Source organism: Oreochromis aureus, linkage group 7, assembly GCF_013358895.1.
Source record: "Oreochromis aureus strain Israel breed Guangdong linkage group 7, ZZ_aureus, whole genome shotgun sequence".
In the NCBI taxonomy this organism is placed as follows: Eukaryota; Metazoa; Chordata; class Actinopteri; order Cichliformes; family Cichlidae; genus Oreochromis; species Oreochromis aureus.
This window is the reverse complement of record NC_052948.1, coordinates 35,244,808-35,269,060: the sequence shown is the minus strand read 5'-3', so window position 1 is coordinate 35,269,060 and position 24,253 is coordinate 35,244,808. Positions and strand designations below refer to the sequence as shown.

The 24,253-nt window shown below is 40.7% G+C and overlaps 1 protein-coding gene across 5 annotated transcripts in view; it reads left to right on the top strand.

Annotated features, from left to right (window-relative positions):
* grin1a (glutamate receptor, ionotropic, N-methyl D-aspartate 1a) overlaps nucleotides 1–23,604 on the top strand; it is a 36,986-nt gene extending 13,382 nt beyond the window's left edge. For 2 of the 5 annotated variants that reach the window (XM_031739015.2, XM_031739017.2), the window contains 16 exons: nucleotides 93–267; nucleotides 2,610–2,754; nucleotides 4,253–4,339; nucleotides 4,690–4,825; nucleotides 5,162–5,289; nucleotides 7,427–7,591; nucleotides 9,034–9,152; nucleotides 9,508–9,620; nucleotides 11,018–11,166; nucleotides 11,348–11,505; nucleotides 12,061–12,222; nucleotides 12,551–12,660; nucleotides 13,029–13,174; nucleotides 17,549–17,575; nucleotides 18,335–18,445; nucleotides 21,729–23,604. In XM_031739015.2, the coding sequence (XP_031594875.1) occupies nucleotides 93–267; nucleotides 2,610–2,754; nucleotides 4,253–4,339; nucleotides 4,690–4,825; nucleotides 5,162–5,289; nucleotides 7,427–7,591; nucleotides 9,034–9,152; nucleotides 9,508–9,620; nucleotides 11,018–11,166; nucleotides 11,348–11,505; nucleotides 12,061–12,222; nucleotides 12,551–12,660; nucleotides 13,029–13,174; nucleotides 17,549–17,575; nucleotides 18,335–18,445; nucleotides 21,729–21,797 (2,000 nt within the window). In that variant the 3' untranslated portion in view covers nucleotides 21,798–23,604. Of the gene's footprint in view, nucleotides 1–92; nucleotides 268–2,609; nucleotides 2,755–4,252; nucleotides 4,340–4,689; nucleotides 4,826–5,161; nucleotides 5,290–7,426; nucleotides 7,592–9,033; nucleotides 9,153–9,507; nucleotides 9,621–11,017; nucleotides 11,167–11,347; nucleotides 11,506–12,060; nucleotides 12,223–12,550; nucleotides 12,661–13,028; nucleotides 13,175–17,548; nucleotides 17,576–18,334; nucleotides 19,201–21,728 lie in introns of those variants that run through there. The other 3 variants (XM_031739016.2, XM_031739018.2, XM_039614147.1) reach the window with 2 other exon arrangements.
* The last annotated feature ends 649 nt before the right edge of the window (nucleotides 23,605–24,253 follow it).

The window sequence follows — 24,253 nt, the reverse complement described above, 5'->3', positions numbered from 1 at the left end:
TTTTTTTCCACTTTGCGCATTGCAAAAGGCTCCTGAGAGAGTGTGCCTTGCTCAGGAAGGTGATTATCTTTATGTTGTTGGAATGCTCTCAGGTCTAATCGGCCTCCAGCTCATCAACGGGAAGAATGAGTCTGCCCACATCAATGACGCAGTGGCTGTGGTAGCTCAGTCCATACAGGAGCTATTTGAGAAGGAGAATATCACAGAACCTCCAAGGGGATGTGTGGGCAACACTAACATTTGGAAAACAGGACCCCTTTTTAAACGGTAAGCTTGGCACAGAAGCTTTGCATGTTTCATGGTTTTAAAATAATCCTTTTTTTAATCTTATACAGTATATAGCCCAAATGTTTCGGCTCCTCTACCACTTCCCTTTAAAGCAAATTACAACTGATTGACTTTCCCTTTGTAAACAAAAGGTTTGAACAGCAAGTGAGTGGGGCTTTTAGGATACCATACAAACCTATTTAGTTTTTTTTTTTAAAAACTGTCTAATGTTGATTATTTAGAGTAGAGATGGACCGATCCGATAGTACGTATCGGTATCGGTCCGATACTGACCTAAATTACTGGATCGGATATCGGTGAGAAATTAAAAATGTAATCCGATCCATTAAATATAAAAAAAAAAAAAAAAAAAAAAACCACCTCACAAAACTTGCGACACAGCGTAACTCGGCTCATAACCGTAGCATGTCGGAGCAGTATGCATCAAGTGATAGAGCCTGTGTGTATTTGTAGCCTTGCTACCAAACCAGCATTTCATCTCTGAAGAAGTTATCCCAGAGAGAAGTAAAGCAAGTGTGTAAGTTCATCTCTGAATGTTTGTAAAGCATTCCCATGTTAAGCTTAACAACCGATATATGGAGCGACTGCCTCTCTCTCCCTCACCCTTCAATCGTGAAACTGATTAATGATCAGCTGATCGGCTTTTCTGTCGCGAGTCCGTCTCTCTTCTTTGTTTTTGGTCCACTTTGCACCAGAAAGAGGAAACCTGCGGATAAACAACAGCAGCACGTTTAAGCTTGATAAGCTGTTGTTAGAATTTATTTAATATTACTTTCTACACCAGGATCCTTTTCTACGTAGCTGACGGCTGGTAACTGTGCAGGGGCGGATCCAGCAAAGTTATGCCAGGAGGGGCCGATAGGGCATTAACAGGGAAAAGGGGGCACAAAGACATACTTTTCTTTCTTATTCTCATTTAAAATATCTAGCTTTTAATAAATAAATATCTGAATCTTACACCCAAAGTTTTAATCTGATGTAAAATGTATAGAAGTCCATTACTGTATATAGTAACTGTTAAGTCTAATATACCCTAGTAAGCTATAGTACTTTTTCCTTTGGGAAAGTACCATCTGTGCACTCTGCAATTCTGTTGAAGAAAGATGTTGAATCTATTTAATTATTCTTGAAAAATAATTTGTTTCTGTGCATTTTTTTTCACCCTGCATCAAATTAAAGTTGATTACGTCGATTAAGCATCATGAGGTGGAGGGTGGGGGGTGGGATTCCCTATTTCCCTATTTTTTTTGCTGGGAGTTTGCAACCCTATTAGTTAGGTGGCTTAATATTTCTGCTAAGTACACTTTAAAATACCAGAATAGGGAGGATGGAGTAGGTTTAAGTTTATTAGATTGATCAGTGTTGCTGAACTATAAAATATTTTGGGTGCAGTGTATTTTTTGCACACAGGTATAACAGAATAGCTTTAGTGTTATTGTTTATTTAAACTTGAGTATGAACTTATACAAAATGCAGCAAGATATTAAAAAAACAGTTTTATTGATTAAAAAACACACTATATCGGATTTATATCGGTATCGGCAGATATCCAAATTTCTGATATCGGTATCGGTATCGGACATAAAAAAAAGCGGTATCGTGCCATCTCTAATTTAGAGTAGTCTGAAGCCTGAGCTCTTCTCCCAGAGGGTTTAATCATAAACACTGTGACTTCTTCATTAGAAATCTTTAATATGAGCAGCTATTATTACAACAGTTTAGACATATGACAGAAAATTCATATAAAAAATGTCTCAATTAAAAATAATTGGAAAATTAAGATATCTTAGAATTTCCATTATTGTGATGAAGGGCAAAAAACATATTAGACATGCTCAGGTTTAATTACTGAAACAGGCCTGCAATGTAAATAAGTTGTATAACCACTATAATGCTGCATTGCAGTCATTTTTTCCCCATTGTTGACAGTTTTAACAGATTCATCAGATTTACCAGGTTTTCCTGAATGTAACATAAACCTTGTATTTGTTATTTCACAATGAAGCCAGTGAGTTTTAGCTGACCCACTTAGAGCAGCTTCGAGGCAGCATAACAAAATATAAAGCGCTGCTTCCAAACAAATGCAGCAGCAAGTATTGTCAGCACTCAGCAACCACAGCTCTGCCTTTCCTTAACAAGAGATGTGGTGAATCAATTTTTTTTATTTTTTTTTTGCTTCATGCACTGAATTAAGAGCCCTGCACTGAGCAATTTACAATAAAAACACACTGTTACACTACCGTGAGATGACGCACAATGGCCTTACATGGGCACACTTGCACTGATTCACACAGCTAACAGTTTTCATGTGCTTGCCCCAGGGTGCTGATGTCATCTAAATATCCCGAGGGTCTCACAGGGCGTGTGGAGTTCAATGACGACGGAGATAGGAAATACGCCCACTACAGTATACTGAACTATCAGAAGTCCAGACTCATCCAAGTTGGCATATACAATGGAACGCAGGTACACAAAGGCACCTACAGATGTCCATTCCCTGTTTTATACTCACAAACCATGTGTAGATTTTGTCTAGCCCACATGCAGAATCATCTATTTTTTATTTATTGTGGGTGGGAATGCAGAGTCAGTTTTCTATCTATACCACATACCAGGTAATGTACATCTACCCCGCATATCTGTTAGTCTTTGCATAAAAAAGGCAGTTCAACAAATGCTCTTTTCTATTAGAGGGATATTTCAGATTCTTTTAATCATCATATGATGACAATATTGGTAAATGTAGCACACATGTCATTCAAAACTCCTGGATGCAATGAGGGCAAGAAGCGAAAGTGGCAAGATTATGAAATCAGTCTTTCTTTTTTTGCAGTTCTGCTTGCATTGCATGAAATGGGGAATATAACCAATCATGAACCCCAAGTATACAACAGAAACCAATAAAGAGGAAATATTTCACTCATTTACCACTTTGCAAAGCACACAATAAGCTTCCAAGTACATATTTTAGCACTGGCTGCTAATTTACTCACCATGAAAACAAAGGTTTTAGTGCATTTTATTAAACTTTAGTAAGGGAACTAACCAAACATAGCCCTTGTTTTGGCTCTGAATGGACTAAATGGCCTCATCAATCTTCCACAGATCCAGTTCAGATTCATGGGTGAGCAGGAGCCTATCCCAGCTGTCACAGGGCAACAGGCAGGTTACCAGTCTATTGCAGGGCTAACACAGAGAGACAGGCAACCATTCACATTTTTGGCAAAGTTAGAGTTGTCAATTAACCTAACATGGATGTCTTTGGACTTAAGGGAGAAGCCAAGTACCCATAGAGAACCATCTCCATATAGAAAGGCACTAGGCGGCAGATTCAAGCTCAGGACCTTCTTGCTGTGAGTCAGTGGTGCTAACCACCACAGCACCGTCCTGCTCTGGTCCACTAACAATGTATCCATCTGCAAGAGTGCCGGCTTCACTAATATCACCAAAACAGAGCTGTTGTACAGTTTTAATCAAATCCAAGCACAATCAGAGTGTACTGAATGTAACAAATTCAATTTCTGATTCTAATTTTACTGCTTGTTCTTTGAAAATCCCTGCAGTTTGTGGCAAGTAGACTAAGGTGTAGCATGTGACTTACTTCCCATTACCGCTAATCCAACCCTTCTGTAAAATGGAAGCTCTTTTATAAGCCTTGTTTCCATCCCACTCTGTTTTAGCTAATGGTGGATATTCAACTCAGCCAGGCAGCCGATAAAGCCTGGAAGGATCAGCTCTTCTAAGCTCTTCAGTTATTTGGCGACAGGTGGAAAAGTAATAATTTCATGAAACTCTGTATCATACAAAAGTCAGAGGTTGATGCAATAAATAAACTGCTGAGCTGTGGTTATGTAAAGCTGACTCATTAGTGATGCTCACCCACAGTGCTGAAGCCTCATCAGCAGCAGGCCTTCTGTCAGCACTCACCTATAATTCTGTATATGTGTGTGTGGCGTCGCTGCAGGTGGTAATGAACAATCAGCGGAAGATTATCTGGCCCGGAGGAGAGACTGAGAAACCACAGGGCTTCCAGATGTCCACTCGACTAAAAGTAAGACACCTTCACTTTGCTGCTGCAATGTGGCACTCATGTCTACACGGATAGACTGCGGACCTGAGCCGAAATACTCGTGTTGGACAGTGTGCTAACATCTCTCTCTCACAGGGAAGCTAATCTGTGTTCTTAAAGCAGAACTGACATATTTGCTGTGACTTTTATCTCTTCACTTCTGTCTTAGGCCTCGAGAGAAGCTCATCTGTATCCTTGTTTGTTATTTTTACTTTCACCTGTCCATCCTTGCAGATCTATATGTTTTAGGTGATGTGTAATATATGTTTTTCTCCTAAAGCAGATGCATGTCCAACTCTGTGATAAACAGCTTTCTGTCCCGTCTGTTGTAGATAGTGACAATACACCAGGAGCCATTTGTGTATGTGAAACCCACTCTGCCTGACGGTACTTGCAAGGAGGAAATGACATTAAATGGAGTCTTAATTAAAAAGGTTATCTGCACTGGGCCCAATGAGACCATCCCAGGTAACACATCAGGGACGTTTACATTATCACTGTGCTTCTAGCGCACCCGCCAAACATCCACCGGAGATGCATACATATATATGCAGCAGGTATCTATATATGTATGCATGTAGCCATTCAGACTGAGTGATTGTTGGGATGCTGGCACACACCTGGTCTGTGTGCAGTGAGGCTGTGTGAGGTTGTCTGCAGTGTATCAGTGTGTCATGCATTCTGTGCAGTCTACATGCGCCGCCTTTGGATTCAAAAAAGCAAAAACAAAAACAAACCAACAGCAAATGAACCAGTTTCCGCCAGGGTGTGCATAACTTCCAAATGTTGCTGTTTTTGTTACAGGACGCCCAATCGTACCCCAGTGTTGTTATGGATTTTGTGTTGATCTCCTGATAAAGCTGGCTATGACCATGAACTTCACCTATGAGGTGCATCTGGTGGCTGATGGAAAATTTGGAACTCAGGAGAGGGTGAGTTTCACATTAAGATCCATGTTTGGTGTATTTTGGCACAAAAGAAGAATATATTTTCCATCTGCAATAATTTAAATCTGGTGGCGAAACCATACGAATTTCCAGTTGTCAACTACCGATGAGTAGTTGCCTACCAGTTGCAGAGTGGCCTGCAAACCACCAAGCACTTGCAAGGTCACCAGGTTCAATATAGTTTTGGGTATTTGTCTTTTTGGATGGCGTTTAATGCTTTTGTTAATCGTTTTTTATGAGTCACACTTACTTCACAGACTCAGAGAACTTGACTCACATTGTCTGTCCTGTCTTCTAAATAATTCAGAAGACAAAGGGAGTAGAGTGCCATTTAGATATAATCATGTTTATTTTTGACTCGAGTCCAGCTGTTTTACTGTGATCCGGCCTTCTGCTGCACATCCTTCATGTGGTTTTGCTTTCCAGATGCTTTTTTTCTTATTGATTGCCATCTTTGCATCAGATCACTTATAAATGAGCTTCAGCAGTCTTGTTGCCAGATTGTATTTTTACTGCACCGCTGCCTTATCTGTTCTGTGATGCATGAAAATGGAACACGTACAAACTGTACATACCACCACTTGTGTGCTGAAGAGTTGTTTTTTTTTTGTTTTGGCAAGGTTTGTTCATTTTTTATGAACCCCTCCTGGGAAAGAGTTGGGTTTTGTGCAGATAAAATGGGACACATGCCCTGCTAGGATCAGCTATATATAACCTAACCTTGTATTGCTCAAGCAGCACACCTTCATGAGTGCACAGAAACTAGACTGTGACTTATCTTTGTAACCAGTCCAGTCTTTGGTTTCTCTGTTTATGTTCTCAACAGATTGCACTACTTTCCTGGGAATCTGCTAATCATCAACTACAATATTATAAAAATATGCTAACAATGAGCTATCAGCAAATATTACTGTATAATCTAAAAAAATGTAAGCTATCTTATTTAATAGTAGTGCCAATGTTACTATTAAACTGCACTGGTTTATTTAAGATGAAGCTACTTCAGGCCTATATGAGGTGTGACTTATGTGTCTATTAATGCTGATGTGCAATAGAAAATGTAATCATTACATTTTTATAACCCAAGGGCATCTTCTTTTGTTCCTGTTAAATGCTTGTAAATGATGCTCAATTTTACTTCCATCTAGGAATCTTTTTTTTTTTTTCAGTTCAACGAGGAAATAAATTAGTGTGCTAATAACACTTTATAGCCTGAGGACATTTTGAATGGAATCACACCATTTTGAGTCAAATCGTGCATCATCTCGAAGCACAGAGCCTCAAAATATATAATGAATAAACCATTTTAGGATCACAACAATTATAAATGTATACTACAGTGCACTATAGCACTTGGTAGTAGTTTCTTGCCTTTTTCAGGCATTTCTCTGGCATATGTTTGTTCATTGTTTTTAAAGGTAATAGTCCAGCATACAATATATTCCTAAGCTTTTAATAACTGTAGTGAAAAGCATTGCTTTGAATTGTAAAATTATGCTCTAATATTAAGAAGTCTAAAAATGGCCAACAAATTTTATACCAACACAAAAGTCATATTTTGTCCTTTATGCACTGTCCATATTGTGACAAAAGAAATTGGTACTTAGATTTTCGGGGTCCTTGTGAAAATGTTCATCCTTGTAATGGGTCTATAGCCCCAAAATCTCAAGACCACAATCTGCTGTATATAGGTGACCTGAATTAGAAAGGACATAAAAAAAGATTTAATCACCTGCTGATACCATTATAGCATGTTCAATGCTGATTTCATGTACCATTGCATGTTTATTTTAGAGCATTATTTCTTATTTGTCACATTTTAAACAAGGATGATCTTCTTCCCAAAGCGGGAGTGTGAGGCTGTAACATGTCGCAGAAGCCATAAGAACTGCAAGAAACCAAACAGAGAAGAAACTGGATACACTGAACTCAAAACCTGCAACCTTCTAAAACCTGAAACTCTGTTCTTTAGGCAAAGCAAGAACACGCTGTTCTATATTTTTGACGTTTACTTGGTTTAACCCAAATCCTTAAAGCCTGAAATGAATCTGCGGTCTAGACAACAGCAGGGCTAAAGCTGATTCAGATTTTTAACTTAACTCCTTCCATTTTGGGACTCCAGGTCAACAACAGTAACAAGAAGGAGTGGAACGGCATGATGGGAGAGCTCCTGGGAGGCCTGGCTGACATGATTGTAGCCCCGCTGACTATAAACAATGAGCGAGCCCAGTACATCGAGTTCTCCAAACCCTTTAAATATCAAGGCCTCACTATCCTCGTTAAAAAGGTAAACAGGATATTTGGTACTCAGACCTATGACTAGGGGAGATGCATGTATTGCTTACTGCTGACTCTGTTCATTTATGTAAAAATATAATGAAGCAGAGAAAGAGATTGTATGACTTCAAGAGAGATACAATTTTAATACAATTGCTCAGCTGTGGCAGAAGGTAGTAGAGGTGGTTTCAAGATACCATCTATATTATTTGTATATCAGGTTAATGACAACACAACTAAAAACTACGTAGCTGCAAGTGGCGGATGGGGATCAAATCACCCCTGACAGTTTGGAAAAATATAAATTTGATCGATTAACTTAAATTTAGTTAATAACATAGGTTATTAAAATCTCTAAGTGGACGAAGACCTGCAGGGAATCTGCGTTCATTTTTCTCTGTTATCATTATGAGGTGATGCAGTATCAGTTAGCAGTTGCCTCTACCATCTTTCTTTGAAAGAAATTAAAGCCATCTGGGAAGGATTAGCCATGGATTACACATCTCAAACAAGTGTTAAGATAATGCGTTCTCATTTTCTGTCCTTGCAGATTTTCGCAGACACAAAAATGAGCCTGAAACAGTAAAAAAGACACAACTGTGTTCAGATATAATTAACACTGGTTAAAATGTTAAAGGCATGGAAACAGTCAAACTTATTTTATCTCATGGGCCAGGTTTAAACCTATTTGATGTATGTGAGTGCATAATAACCTGCACTGTTGTGCAAAAGACACCCTTCATTTTTGATCTTGCATTTTGTATTCTGCATTTTAGTCAGAGGTGTTGGGGATTTTGCCAAAGATGGAATTGAATTATGAATGCAGAAAAATACAATCAGGTTTTGATTCATCATGCATTAGCATGTCGAAAGTGTGGCTTCATTTTCCCAAACACACTGCCAATGCATCAAAAGCATACCTACTGAAGCAGTGTAGGATCATTTTGACAGAGAATAGAACAAAAGGCAGCCAACATCCAAAGAAAAGCTTTGAATGTCCTTCAAGAACCCTGAAGAACTATTCCTGAAGTCTACTTAAAGAAAGTACAAGAAAGTTATCAAAGCAGTCATGCAAATATTGACTTGAAGCTTATAATATTTATACAGACTCTGTTTTTGCTTCTGTTTTTATCTGTGCATGTTTCACTGCACATATTTCCTAGCTGAATATAAAGAAATGAGGGATGGCTCGAGACTTTTGCACAGACCTCAATTTTTTTTAACCAAAGCACATTTTGAAAATATTTACATTTAACAAACCACACATTTACAGAACACATGATCGTATAACTTGTTTCTTGTTAGAATCTTACTTCAGTGCATTATGGAAGGTCATGGGTCTTTGTCAGTAAAAAGACTGTAAAATCTGACAATGAGTCAGACCAGTGGTTCTATACAATTCAAAAATAATTCATTATCAATCGATAATCAACTGCCTGTATCTGTTTTCAGGAAATTCCTCGCAGTACACTGGACTCGTTTATGCAGCCGTTCCAAAGCACGCTGTGGCTGCTGGTGGGTCTTTCGGTGCATGTGGTGGCGGTGATGCTTTACCTACTAGACCGGTTCAGGTACAAGGGGGGCCTGTATGTGTATACATGTATCCATATGTGTATGAAAGACTGTGTGTGTGAAGTATATGCGTGTGTGTGTGTGTGTGTACATGGACTCCTGAGCACTGCAGATCTTCCCTCGATGTGGACAACAAGGCAGACAGAGGTGAAGATTGGGTCCAGTCATCCCACAGCTCTGTGCCTGTGCCACCGTCTTCACCCTGTTTTCTTTCTGAGGACTTTGTCTTGCTTCGCTCACTCATGTTCAGTTTTCCTCCCTTTTTTGGGGAATCACTGGGTTTTTCACACTCAGCAGGTTATCTGACATTTCTCATTTTATATCTTCTGCAATCCTCCCGATTTCTTCCCATAGCCCGTTTGGGAGGTTTAAAGTAAATAGTGAAGAAGAAGAAGAAGATGCCCTCACCTTATCATCTGCCATGTGGTTCTCCTGGGGAGTGTTGTTGAACTCTGGTATAGGAGAAGGTGAGTCATACCCAGTTGTTGACCACTGAATTTTCTCTTTCCCACAGATGATGTCTTCTAGTCTTTAAACAGTTTTGCAGTTGTAAAAGGACTGATATGAAGTGTCTGTGTGGCTCCAGGTATCCAGCTGTCACTGTCACATTTTTCTTTGAAAACGACAAAAAAAGCTGGTACAGCTTGTAACCGTTTTGTTAGCTTATTTGATTTTCTGTCGAGTGTTTCCTTTTCATGATATCTTATGAGTTTTATATATGTATATAAAAAGCTGCTTTTGCAATGCTCGATTTAAGAGAGCCCTCTCTTTAAGAATGTTGTACTCATAACTATGCACTGGTTAGTGTACAATAAACAAATCAATAACAAACTTATCTATCCTCATAAACTTAAAATTAATCCATTAAAAATCTATAGGACTGGGTGCCAGTTTGTGGAAACCATGTTGCCACGCCATCTTGAATACAGTGGATATACATACTATCCCCGATGTTGTTCTAATTGCTTATTGTCAGCAGGTTAGACACAAACCCTGTTGTCTCCCGACAGCAGACAATAAGCTAACTAAACAATAGTCGTTGCTTATTGGCTAATATTTTGCCAGCTTATGTTTGGCTCAAGTGTGTTAAAAATCACACTTCCCCTCTAAGAAACAGTTTGATTAAATTCTCACATTTTATTTAAGTTTATTCGCCAAGTGTCTGAGTCCAGCAATGTTAGAGCCCCTTCAAAGAAAGTTTTAGTTACACTAGCTAACAGTAGCTAACTGAGGCTAATTGTGGCTAACAGCAGCAAAATCAGAAGCACTTACTGACTGACAAGTTGAGGATATCTTCAACCACTCGACACAGTATCGCTGTCATGAGTCAGAAATGATGTCCACAGATTCATCGACTTATATGAGAATCTTTTCACAAAGTTTTACATCCACGTCAACATGGGTGCTTCTTACAACATCTGACAGCACTCACTCCAGAAGAATGACAGCAAGAGTTTTTGAGATGACAGTGGGGTAAAAATGTAAAAAAATGCAAACTATTTAATTGACACATATGCTTTTTTTAAATTCCTGATTTATTGGTGAGTGTGGATATTATTAAAATATGTCTATCATGTACACATGACACACCTGTCAGCTAAGATCATTATGGGGAAATGCGGTGGGCTCTGGCTGTTATGGGGTACAGTCTAAATGTAACATTTTTGATATTAGGAATATCCACTTTCACTCTCATTACACAGATCCAAAAACAGACAAAATCTATCTGGAACTAATACTGTAAAAAAGTTATTCCATTTTTTTCATATTCTATATGAGCATCCAGTATATATGACAGAAAAAAAACTAAGTTGAAATTGACAGTTACTGAGATGAAAACTCAAAACCTGGATTCACCACACAGGTGCACCACGTAGCTTCTCAGCGAGAATCCTGGGCATGGTGTGGGCTGGTTTTGCCATGATCATTGTGGCTTCCTATACTGCCAATCTGGCTGCCTTCCTGGTGTTGGACCGGCCTGAGGAGCGCATCACCGGTATCAATGACCCACGGGTGTGTGAAACAAGGAGCTTTTAACTGCACATTACTTTTTTTTTTTATCGCATTAACAAATATATACACTGATTCAATTCAGTTCAATTCAATTTTATTTATATAGCGCCAAATCACAATTATTAATTTTATTCTTACTTATTATTCATCAGATTTTGCTTTTCCTCGTCTCTTTTTGCAGCTGAGAAACCCATCAGACAAGTTCATCTACGCCACAGTGAAACAAAGCTCAGTGGATATCTACTTCCGGCGGCAGGTGGAGCTTAGCACCATGTACCGCCACATGGAGAAGCACAACTATGAGAGTGCCGCCGAGGCTATCCAGGCCGTGCGTGACAAGTGAGTCTCGGCCAGGCCGGGCCGACCAGAGTACGTGTCGGCCGGCTGTTCGACCTATCAAGCACGTAGACCAGGGCTATTCCAGTTAACTCTAGGGGAGGGACATGGACCTCCGGATCAGGTGGAAGTGGTAGGATTTACTGCGACATTCCCCCTGATTCAGGCCCATCGCCCAGCCAAGGCAGGTTTCCAGGGACAGAGGCAGGTGTGGACGTGTCAACAGCACTGACAACAGTGTGAGGTTGAGCTAACATTGAGTCGAAGAGCCCCCTTTTTCAGGTTGTACCCAGACGAACATCTTTGGGATTGGGGGAATCCAATGGGGGACGCGCCCTCACCCATCTGGCATTGGATTTCATTTGGGACATAAGCAGCGGTAGAGATTGCTGGTAAACGCTGACTGACACACACGATGTGGTGTGAAAGAGAGAGAAGGGTGGGAGCCGTAAATGTGTATGTAAATCATTGTACTGTTGCACCGTAACCCCCTCCTTCCCCTCCTTCCCCTTCCTCCCCACTTCCTCCTCCTCCTCCTCCCTCCCCCTGCCCCCACAGCAAGCTGCATGCTTTCATCTGGGACTCTGCGGTGCTGGAGTTTGAAGCCTCGCAGAAGTGCGACCTGGTGACCACGGGAGAGCTGTTTTTCCGTTCGGGCTTTGGCATAGGCATGCGCAAGGACAGCCCCTGGAAACAGAATGTGTCCCTGGCCATTCTCAGGTCTGTCCCAGCCGAAGCTGCATTACTCGTATGACGTTTTTTTTTTTTTTGTTTGTTTTCTTATCAATATGATTTCATGGTCACCTATTGACCATTTATAGCCATCCAATACATTGCCTTATGTCACATCTTTGTATCTCCCCTCTCCTGCCCTGTTTGTCTGGTTGTCTCTTGTCAAGTGTATCACTGTTTGTCAGTACACGTGTCTGTACAGCTGTCTGTGCTTCATCTGTGTTGCTAGCTGGGAGTAAGCGGCTCAAACATTCGGTCATTTGCGGCACTCATTAACTCTGTTACCTCTCTCCCCACCACCCCCAACCCCCTGCAGTTCTCATGAGAACGGCTTCATGGAAGACCTAGATAAAACCTGGGTGAGATACCAGGAGTGTGACTCAAGGAGCAATGCCCCAGCCACACTCACCTTTGAAAACATGGCAGGTATGGTCCTTATGGCGTAGAGAAAGCGTTAAAAGTGATTGGACAAAAACTGCAGTGGTAAGGTACTGTAGCCCTTTTTTGTCCAATACCTTTACAAAATCGTTGTTTTAGTGTCAGCGTGGTGCTCTGTGGGTAGTGTGCCGTACAGTATCTTGTCCTGTGATTTCGTGCGGTTGTGGTTCTCTATTAATATTGTGTAGTTTGCAGCAGTCGTCGTCAGTAGGAGCTGGTTGAGAAAGGAGGGGCGACCACTGAGCATGACAGTCAGACCATGCGTTCATGCTTAGTGGGAGCGGCGGAGATGTAGACAGGAAACTCACATATCCCTGTGTCTGCTCTGTTTCTGTTCATGTGTCCCTCCTTCCCAGGGGTATTCATGCTGGTGGCTGGAGGCATAGCAGCAGGGATCTTCCTCATCTTCATTGAAATCGCCTATAAGCGCCATAAAGACGCCCGCAGGAAGCAGATGCAGCTGGCCTTTGCGGCCGTCAATGTCTGGAGGAAGAACTTGCAGGTAGGATTGATACCCTGCATCCACTGAAGGTGGAAGGGTTAAAACTGGGGTGGAAGAGAGCCAGAAAAACCTCCCTCGAATGAGGGTTGATTTGTGTCTCTCAACCCATCTGAGAACTTTGGGGGGTTTTTTTTAAAATAGTTATCAAACCGACAGATCACCATACAAGAAACAGTGATCTCTGATGCCTACATATAATGTAAGGCATGCTGAGTGGCCAGCCTGTAGGTTTAAACAGTTCCCAGAGGCCAAATGCACCCGTGTCTCTTGTGTGTGTGCCTGCAGGATAGTAAGGAGGCTTCTGGAAGTCAAGCGGTGGCTGGAACTCCCTCTTTAGTATGTAGTAGAGCCATTTCCACCGTCATGTCACCTCTCGCTCTTGGCGTAACAATAAGATAATTAGAGATTCTCTCACACAATAAATCTCCAAATTAAAAATCTCCACCACCCACGTCCATGGCATGAACCAGTAGTTCTAAGCTGCTGCTGTGGCGCTATATTCTTCATAAGGTCATATGATTTGTACATGGAAAGCCAGTGGAAAAAAAGAAATTCCCTGCCAGAAACACTGAAAAAACATTATTAGCAATGAATACTCTAAGCTTGATGCACTTTGCTCACGACCCCATTGATTTCCTTCTCTCTGGCAGCAAAACTAACAGCAGCCAAAAGCTGATGAGACAAATAGAGCATAAAGAGCAAAATCAATGCCCTGGCACAATCATACAGAAGTGACCGTTCCACAATTGTCAGCATAAGTGAAATGTGTAATGCTGCAGCGCACAGTGTGTCTCCTTATCCACTGCATTGTTCATGATGCAGACACCAGGCAAGAATGTAAAATCTCGCATGGCAAAGGCTTCGTGCAACATTGCCTGAACAGGCATCAATTTAAAGGCTCAGTTCACTCAAATGTAATTTAATAAGTCTGTATTTTTATACTTGCTCTAGTGGTATCTAACTATGCAGCTAACTTAGATTCATTTTCAGGGGTTTTCAGAAACATTCACGTAATTTAAAAAAAAAACAATAAATGGAACTTATTTGTACTTTAAACTCATTTTCATGGCCAGATACCACTATGAACATTTTTGTTTTTGGTTTTTTGTTTTTTGAATGAACTGACCGTCTGAGCTATAATCAAGCGATAAGTTCCTTTGCTCAGCCAGTGAAGAACATGATTTCCCCTGTACTCCAATGCAATCAGTGCAGCTTTGAAGGTACAGGGTTTCCACATTTGATGGCCAATCACAGCCTGAGTCTGTGATGTGGCTGTGGCAGTCTGTCTGCTGTGTCTCTAAGCCTTGAACCAAGTGAAATGAGACAGCAGGGCTGGAGGAAGGTACAGTATAATTATCACAAGTGCCTGTCAGCAAATCAATGTCCTTCTAAAAGTGTCTACCATCAAACTGATAGCTGTATGTAACTGTCATATGTGTCCTCATATAGATGTACATATAGATGTAGGCGCATACAGCAGATGAATGCATGCAGGGGGGCGTCACTGAGAAAGGAGAGGGACACACTAAACTGCCCGCAGACTAATGTAATTTATATCCATGTCAGTGATGATCACGCTGATTTCTCTGCATCACTAAACAAAGATGGCTCATGCTTGCTCATCTTTCTCATTGACCATCACTCTCGGCCCAAAAGCTAACATTGCTAGACACACATTGCTCTAACTATAGCTATTACAATGGCGCCTTATGCAAGAAGCGCTGAGAGGACCCATGAAGTAAGGCTAATCAAATCTGCTTTGCATGAAAATTATTCAGGATCTTATTCATACTGTTTAGGTGCACTGATTTGATTACTCACGGTGATCTAAATTTGTCAAATTAAAAATGACAGCTTGGTTTTCTAGGGTACAAACTCAATCTAAGATAACAGTTTATGTGGCCTCTTCCTTCCTTAGTACAGCAATCACTAAAACCTCAATACCCATTACTGGCATCTTTTCGACTGCTTCCATGTGTGTTTTTTGTTATTATGTGCTTTTACTGCCTCAGGTTGGTGTATTATGCAAAGCAATGTGCAGGACTGTGCACCCACATACCTTCAAACAGAGGCTTAACTTCAGAGAAAGTGCACTTCTGAGTAAATCTGTTCACAAAGTAAAACCCTCACTAGTTGCCACCTTTGCATTATCTCTGCACCCGGTTATTTTTAAAAGCTAAAAGCTCTCAAACAAGAAGTTCATTAGGTGTCACGCCAACATGGCATTGCTTTTTCAGACTTTTACAAAGAAATAAAAGTGCATGTGTGCAGGTTGCATAGGATAGTAAAACTTTAAAAGCTGTAGCAACAGACATGATGAGCAAGTAAAGGGTCTTTGGAGTAAAATTTATTTGTACTTGTTTGGGTTCTATAATGAGAAATGCTAGTTTACTGGGGCATTTCCTACTTTTATCTAATTTAGCTAATGCACATGCATTTTTGTGTGTGAGAGCTTCTTATTTGGTTGCCAATGGTGCCTAAATGATATTAAGGCTTAACTGTCCCTTTAAATAAAGACATGATATATAGTAATGGACCGAAGTGTCCGCTTATTCCATTATCCAATTTGTACAACGCAAATCTCAGGATAAACAGAACCAGTATGACTTTAAAGTAAAAGTAGTTGTGCCTTTCAAAGTATGTTGGCTGGAGGGGAAAAGAATTAAGCCAAACCGATAAAGAAATAACCTAAATAGCAAACGCAATTAATAAGTATAAGTGTTACACAGTCATCTATCTGTCACTTTACCATAGCTGACTGTGAATAAATCGCCTAAGGGTGCGACCACTCGAGTGTAACGATTGTTATAATTCATGTAGGGTGTGTAAGTAATAACTCATCTTCATCTTTAATAAAAGCTGTCTGTTACATTAGGACTGGGTCAAAGTTAAAGGCTGCTGCTGATCCACTCTCTCTGTTCTCTTTTTTAGAGGTGGACAATGTAGGTACAATGTGAACGTTTATATTATTAAAAAGTTACGTTATGTTCCATTATTAAGAGACTACACATGTGGCTTCTACATCTGTCTTTTCAAACAGATGTTACTTAGAAGTGCACTGTCTGAACCAGATTGAACCTGATGATAGTTTGGGATGAAAACAAAGCGTCAGAAACTCTGCTGCGTGACGATAACAGTGATGATGTATAATGATACTGGACTATGACAGCTCACGTCTGTTTCCAACGGGAAACACGCAGCCGATGTACACGGTGCAAGTCCCATGCCGCTCTTCATCTGATGGTCCAGCATGCCCTGCATGGCCGGGACTGTGCACACGCAGCGCCTCATCAGGGCTCTGGATGGCCGGGCTTCACTCCTGCAGTCTAACATGTGTAAGAAAAGGGGAAAGTAAAGATTAAACGAACACCTGACGTCACTTGGGCATTGATTTTTCTGAACCAAGACCAATACACACGCTGACTTTAACCATTTACTAACATGAGATGTCATCTTCCAACAGGAAAAAGATATTTTTTGCACTAAAATCAAGCAGTGCCGTGCACCAATCACTCCTCTGCCAGCTTTCATCTATCCTGCACATGAGATAATACCTGCTCGCCACCTGATATTATGTCATCAGGGGGTTGAGAGAGTGCTGGTTGGCGGGGTGATGGTGGAACAAATGTGCCCTGAAAGAGCCTAGTCATGTGACCTGATGAAAAAGGATGAACTGCGGGGCCAGTGCTGGCCAGGATTGATTTGTCATGCTATTTGTTTTGTGTTACTTAATCTATGTTCCCCCTTTTATTCCTTCCCTCCATCCATAAAACGATTTGGCATGTTGAAATTCACACCACACTGCCCCGCCCACCCCAAGGGCCTCCCTTGCTGCTACTAATCTGTCATCCTCCACTTATACTTTACTAACATCCATCTTAGAGTGCTTTTTTTATTAGAAGTAGCATCTTTTAGCTTTCATTTGCTCAGTTAATTATGAATTTATCATTTAAACACTGACTTTTGTTTTTGCACTTTAACTTCAGTAGAAAACAGGCTTTTTTGTTGCTCTAGTAGACAACCATTCCTTCTCATTTTTTTCCTTCCTTTATGCTCTCCATCTCATCCCATTCCCTGGTGTGTGGGGTGAATTTCCATTATACCCCTTTAAGGTATAATGACGTTAAATGGGCTTTAATTACTGACTTATGTCGCTGTTGTTTTCCTTCTATGCATCCAATACTGTAGCTTTTTTTAAAAAACTTTTTATACCTGCCTGGCTTTGGATGTGGATGTTTGCTTTGCTAGTTTTTGGATTTTTTTTTTATCTGCCATTTTTGGTTCCCTTGGCTTTTGCTTAAGGATATTCTTTAAAGTAATAACAATCCAAGTGGATGGACATTTATTTTATTTTTCTTTTCTCCCCCTATGCAGCCCTCTTCCTCTGTAGAGACTCAGGATGTAAGAATACCTTAATATGAGTTCTTAATATGAGTTCTTTTTTTATTGTTGCACACAGACATCCAGTAATTGCGCTGAGAGTAGCTGTGGGGCACTCTGATGGTATGAGGGAGGGAGGGCACCAAATTGGCTCACCATGTTGTAAGAATACGGTTAAAAGTGCTTCTTTTTCTTTACGTTTTTATTTTATTTTGACAGGTACGCATTTGAAGATGTTACCTGTGTGTTAATGAGTAAGACTAGATTGAAGATTAAGCATGTGCTGAGATGAAGAAGTTGCAGCTTTAAAGCGTGTGTGCACTCAGGCAATAGCGAGTGTACGGGTAGGTTATTTTAGATGGTTTAAAACCTAGGTATCACGCCCACTGACATCTTTACTAGTCATCACTCATTCCAGTGCATTTCTAGGGCCAACTGAATGTGTTTCTAGAGGACTACTGTGCCATCTTGTGCAGTCCAAGTGTGATTATGTTGCATAAAATGTAGACAAATGCCCTCATATCAGACTGAACAGACTTTGTTCACTCTCACATCTAACAAGCTTTATCCCCTTCTTTCTCCCTCTGTTACATTTCCAAATGGTGTAGTGTTTTTCACAAGGACCCTCCCAGTAATTAGTCTATTAAAAATATAAGGTAATCTATTGGGGTGGCAGTGATTTTGGTGGTGGTGGGTAGAGAGAAAACGGGTGAGACTGAAACCACGGTTATCACCCCAGCCATAGGACATGAATAATGTTTCTACATATATTTATTTTAGGATAGGAAAAGTGGTAGAGCAGAGCCCGACCCCAAAAAGAAAGCCTCTTTTAGGTCCATCAGTACCACCCTGGCCTCCAGCATCAAGAGACGTAGGTCCTCCAAAGACACGGTAAGGAGACGGAAGAAGCGACACCTTCCCTTGTTTATTCTTTCCTCTCTTTCCTCGTCTCCTCCTCTGTCTCTGCTTCCATCTCTTTGTCTTTCGCTGTCCTCTCTGCCCCCATCCCCATATCTGACCTCAAAAGAGTCCCATGTTCCACTCACTCATTTCCACACGGCTCCGCTGGCCTCTGCCACGTGTCTGTCCCTTCACCATCGATCAGCCATTACCATTTAGCTCTTATGGTTCCTCTACAGCATGGAGGGCATCAGTGCAGGATCTCAGGTCAGGCCAGGCCAGGAGCTGGGCTCTGAATTTGGAAAGGGAGCGTCCCAAGTGTCCAGGATTTTTGGGAAAAGGGGGGAAGGATTTAATGGGACTAGTGTCTTCTGGAGGAAGGGGCGCGACAAAAGCAAGCAGTCTGCCAGTGGTGTTTTGTCTTGGGCTGCTCTTCCTCCCTGCCTCTGGTTTGGACGTGGATTCTGTCCTTTTTTTGGTGGTGGTGATGGTGGTGGTGGCACTGTGGTACGTGTGTGCGTGAGTGTACCGTATGCGAGCGTGTCTGTTTATGCGTTTGTGTTCATGTCCTGTCGGACTGCCTGATCCTTCGTATATCCATTGTTTCTTTGCACCAATCCTGCACTTCCTCTGTTTGGGTTTCAGCCGCTGTTGGTTTGCTTATGGTTTGAAAAGCATGCGCTGGTGTTCTGTCATTTTTTTATTCCCAAAACCTTTTTTTTTAATTTAAGGTGACGTCCAGCCCTCCCGAGAAGAAAACTAATGTGTTGCCATATTTTTCGGCGTGTCTATTTCAGGATTCCACTCATGGATTTCTATTAATCAATTTACTTTTTTGCGTTATCATATTTTGTTTGTCATAATTCTTGTTTTATTTCCAGTGTCCTTGTGGTCTGAACTGTGCATGCCTCTTGCAGGGTATATTTTCAGGTCATGAAGACAGTCGTCTTTAAGTTTTACATATTGTTTTTATTGTGCTAAAAACCCTGTGAAGCCTTAGACTCTCACTGTGTTACGATGCAAGAATAAATACAACCTACTGTCCCCCCCTCCTTTCTTTTTATATCACTCCTTTGCTGCAGCACAATGAGAGTGTCAGGTTTTTTGCATTCCTTCACAGTTCGGTTGAAAGGCCCTGCTCATTGCGGTTTGGAGATTGTACTACACAAGCTTGGATCGCGCTGACAAACCGGTGACCCGCGGTCATTTGTGCCCAGTTGATCTGCCAGGCATAGCTGGTTGTTAACCAAATCTGGGCTTTATAAAAGAATTGCAATAATTTGTTGAGATAGCCTTCATAGCCTTTTGCACTAACACTATGCTTTGAATGTGTTTCTCAGGAGAAATGTAGCCTATGGCAGCAAAGATAACAGCTTGCAACATTTTAAAAAAGTTATGATTTGATTATCTGTTTCTCATTTCTTTCTCTTCTGTTAACTATCTGTTTTTGATTTGTTTTTGTTTTTTTTAACGGATGTTTCTACAATGAAGCCAAGCACCTTTACTCTTCCCCGGCATTTTTCCAATAGAATTTCTTTCATTTTATGAGAAGAAGAGCGGGATCGCCACTGCCACTTTGTCTGTATGAGGTTTCGGATGCTGGTTTGAGAGCCCTAGCGGGGAGAAAAATGTCTCAAAGTGTAAAATGAAACAGGATTTAGTGTAACTACAAAAGATGCTCCAACTGAAAGACCTGCCATCTTCAGTCTTTGACCATTATTTTTGATTTTATATAAATGTTCTTCTTTTATATTAATGGATATCAATGGACTTGAGTGTCAGTGTCCCTCACCCACATGCCACACTGCTCCTCTCTCCCTCTGCAAGCATGCTAATTACTTTAACTGTCATAGATGTAGTAACCGTAGAAGTAGAAATACTCTTTGTAGCTGTTCCATATATGAAAAAAAACTACTACAACAAAACATCATCATAGTTGTGCTGAATAAGTAGCTTTTAACTGTGGTTGTGATGTCAGTGAAGTGTCTCTCTTTTGCTGGTCCACTTGACCCCAGTAGGGTGCGCTGTTAGCAGGCCCTCAAGGTACAAGACATGAGGAGACCCAAATGGGGGCTGTAAGCTATGTGATGATGCAACTTGCGGGTCAAGGAGATGAGGGACATCCACTCTGACTCCTATTTATTACCTTAAAATAAAAAAGCAACAATTTTCCCATTCAGTCTGGATGCCCCCACATCTGTCAGCATGTTAGTTGCATCATACCAACTTCTGAAACTCACATGCTTGAATGTATCGGCTCTATCGGCTTAAAACGAGAGGTGCTTAAATCAAAAAAAGTGACAAATGAGACGGGTACACTTTCCCTGTTTTGGTTCTGAACGCCATTAATGTGCAGTAGTAATGTGCTTAATGTAAAAAGAAATGATGCTTTCCTGCATGCTTTGCAACACAGCACTGTGAGTCAGAATTTTGATTGGCATGTTGGAAATTAGCTAAATTATAAAAGACATAATGCAGTTACTCCACCCAATCTCACTGTGTTCCAAAACATGAAGCAATTCTACAAAAACAACATGTTCTGCAAACTCGATTTATGATGTATAAAGCAGATTCTGTAATGTAAGATTTTTGTGTTTCTGTATAAAAGATAACATTTAAAAAATGGCTTACTGCTGCCAAAAGCACTAAAAAAAAACAATCAAACAAAGTACATGCATGGATATGGGATCTTGCCTCCCCTCTCAGCATTGTAGAAGCCTATAATTGAACATATTCTGCTCTTAAAGAAGCACAGTGATGCAGGGACTGGACGTAAGAGTCCGACACAGCAGCACTTGTGCAATCAGCCCAAAATTCATGTTCTCCTCTTGAGCTAAATATAGAGAAGCTGCCTGTCTGCATGCACACAGATGACTGTGGGGGTGATAAATGAGCTGCCCATTTTATCCATGGCAGGAAGTTATCACCCAGTCGTGTTGCTGAGGCAAAAAATAAAATAAAAAAATAAATGACTGCTGTTGTCAAGACTCTCGGGATCTTACGTCAGCTCCAAAACTAGCCCACCTCAGGCACAAACTGTTCTACAAAAATTCAGACTTTAAAGAAAATGACACAAAATTAAAGTCTGCCTGAGAGGGGCTAGAGCAACATCCTGCTTCTGCAGAACACGGTTGTTCCCTAGATTAAAATGAATATTTAGACAATGCTAGGACAACAACAACATCGGCAACAAAAGAGACACTAAATTTTGTCAAGAAATGACACCCTGTTATGTGTCTCTCTTCCTCCGCCCTGTTTTTCTTCACCTCTGCAGCAGTACCCACCCACTGACGTCACGGGCCAACTCAACTTGTCTGACCCGTCTGTCAGCACAGTGGTGTAAACGGAGAGGGTGACAATGAGGTTCACTCCCCAAGGAGAGAGGGAAAGAGATGAGGGAGGAGGAGAGGAAACCAAAACCGAAGCTTTTATTTCACCGCCTGCCAACGGAGCTTTTGAGGAAACTGCTTGCTGAGGAACTGGCTGAAAACACTCAACTTGCACCTTTCTTTTTCTTTTATCTTTTTTTTTTTTAAAAAAGATGAAATGACTTTAATGTCCGTGGGGTCCCTGAGCATGCACAGAAGAACCCATCCGACATATACAATCTTTTCCTTCTGTATATTATTACCTAACTTATTTAATCTTGTTTTGTCCCTTTAATTGCACACATTTACTTAATGTTTGATGTTTTCCAATTTCCCAAGCAGCTCTATAGCTTTTAGCAAGCCAGGTTAGTTCAGTTAAGTTTAGGGATGAACCAGTTTGGCTGCGAGTATTGTACTGGACATATCACTTCCACTTAGGGTCTAGAAGTCACAATATTTAATATTTCTTAACAACATATACTGCAATACAAAGATGGTCTGTAAGCTCCGATGGAGGTCAAGTATTTTTTAGTAGGATATACCTGTGTTTTTAGCCACACTTTATAGATAAAAATGATACAGAAGGCATTTGGCTAATCGAGTCAACCAGAGAAGATGATGAAGGCATGGGTGTGCTTGTACATGGTAATACTTATAGTTATTTTAAAGGGTATACACCAGCTTCTGTAGATGAACAAATTGAACTTTTCCCCAATTTAATTTTGCACTAACCTCAAGAATTGCATGTGTTTCTATTTTTAACAACAATTCAAGTTTGAAGTATTTAGCTTTACTACTATTTATAGCACGACATATGCAGGTGATATAAGAAATCACATCCTACTTTGATTAATCAGTTAAATACTAGTGGTGTCTCTCATATTCAGCCATATTTGAGACTTGGCTGTGAGCCATGCTGCTGTTTTGGGACGCCCTCTCTCTTCCTCTCTCCTGCTGCCGCCGCCGCAGTCTTTCTCATTTCCAGTCTCCAAGGGGTTGCATCAAAGGGCCAGGTTTTTCACCCAACCAGCACTCGGTCTTTCATGCAAAACCTCCTCCCCTGTGCGGCGCCGGAGAACTTTTACACGAAGGAAGCCGAGTGAATTTGAAAGCTTCGCTCAGCTTGCAAGCTCATGTGCGGGTTTGGTTAGATGCAAAAACAGGCCGTTTCCCAATTTCTGGAGATGAGAAACCACTGCTCTGAAGAAAACTGTAATATTCTTTCTGGTGTCTGGCACTGTATAGCACTTTATGGTGAGGAGTCTCCACAAACTGTATTAAAGCAAAACACCGATTCCCAAAACAGAACGACAGTCATACATGTTAAATTCTCCACTGTAAAGTATCTTACCGATTTCCTTTTTAATTTGCTTTATTGAGAAAAAACAGAGTAGGATGTCCAAAGTCTTTATAGGATTAAATTATTTTAATTTGAGCTAAGAGGTTGCTTCTGATCTCAGTCAGGCCTGTGCATGCTTATGTGTTATTATCAGTGCTTTAGTTTGGATGCGTGCTGTTGCCATGTACAGTTAGCTGAGCTGTGAGGAGCACTTAAAGTTGAATGAAATGTAAATAGAGTCTGGCTGTGTGTAGATGAGGTTCATGAGCTCGTACAATGACTCCAGCTGGGAATGTCTTATACTATAGTTACACAAACACACAAAACAGGTGTGATACACAGGCATGCATCAACACACACATGTACACAAACACACACACACGCATATACACACACACCCAAAAAAAAACATTAAGGGAAGATTCACTTGTTTTTCTTACCTTTTCCAGTGACGATCTTGCATTGAATCATGTTGTTTATACACCTGTAAATAAAATACACTTACATTGTCATGTCTAATGAATCCTTTGCTTTAATATGCTAAATATAGGGCTCCAATTAACAACCATTTCTCTCATCAATGTCAAGTAATTCTTTCAGTTAATTGATGACATCTATACAATGTCATATAATCAAGACAAGCAAAAAAAGTACAAATAGGGCTACAGCCACTCTATGCAGGTCTGTGAAAAACTAAGTGTATCATTACTGCAACCATAGAAATTAAGAGTGAACGTAGGAGCCATATGCTGACTTATCAGATGTACTTGATGAACTGGTTTTCAGAAAAATTTTGGCAGTTCTATAAACGCAGATGTTTTGGCAATTTGCTGGTCGTAAGCATCCAGGTGTGTAAAGACAATACCATAGTCTTCTCAGGAGTGGGCATCCCAACAAATTCACTTCAAGGTCTGACCGTGCGATGCTCAGAGAAACAGCAAAACATCCAACAGCTACATCTTAGACTCTACAGGTCTCATTTAGTATGTTAAATGTTAACATTCACAAGTGCACAGGTAGAAAAAACACTAACATATTTAAGAAAATGGAAGCATATTGCAGGTTCACACAGTTCCATCTGAACTATCCACA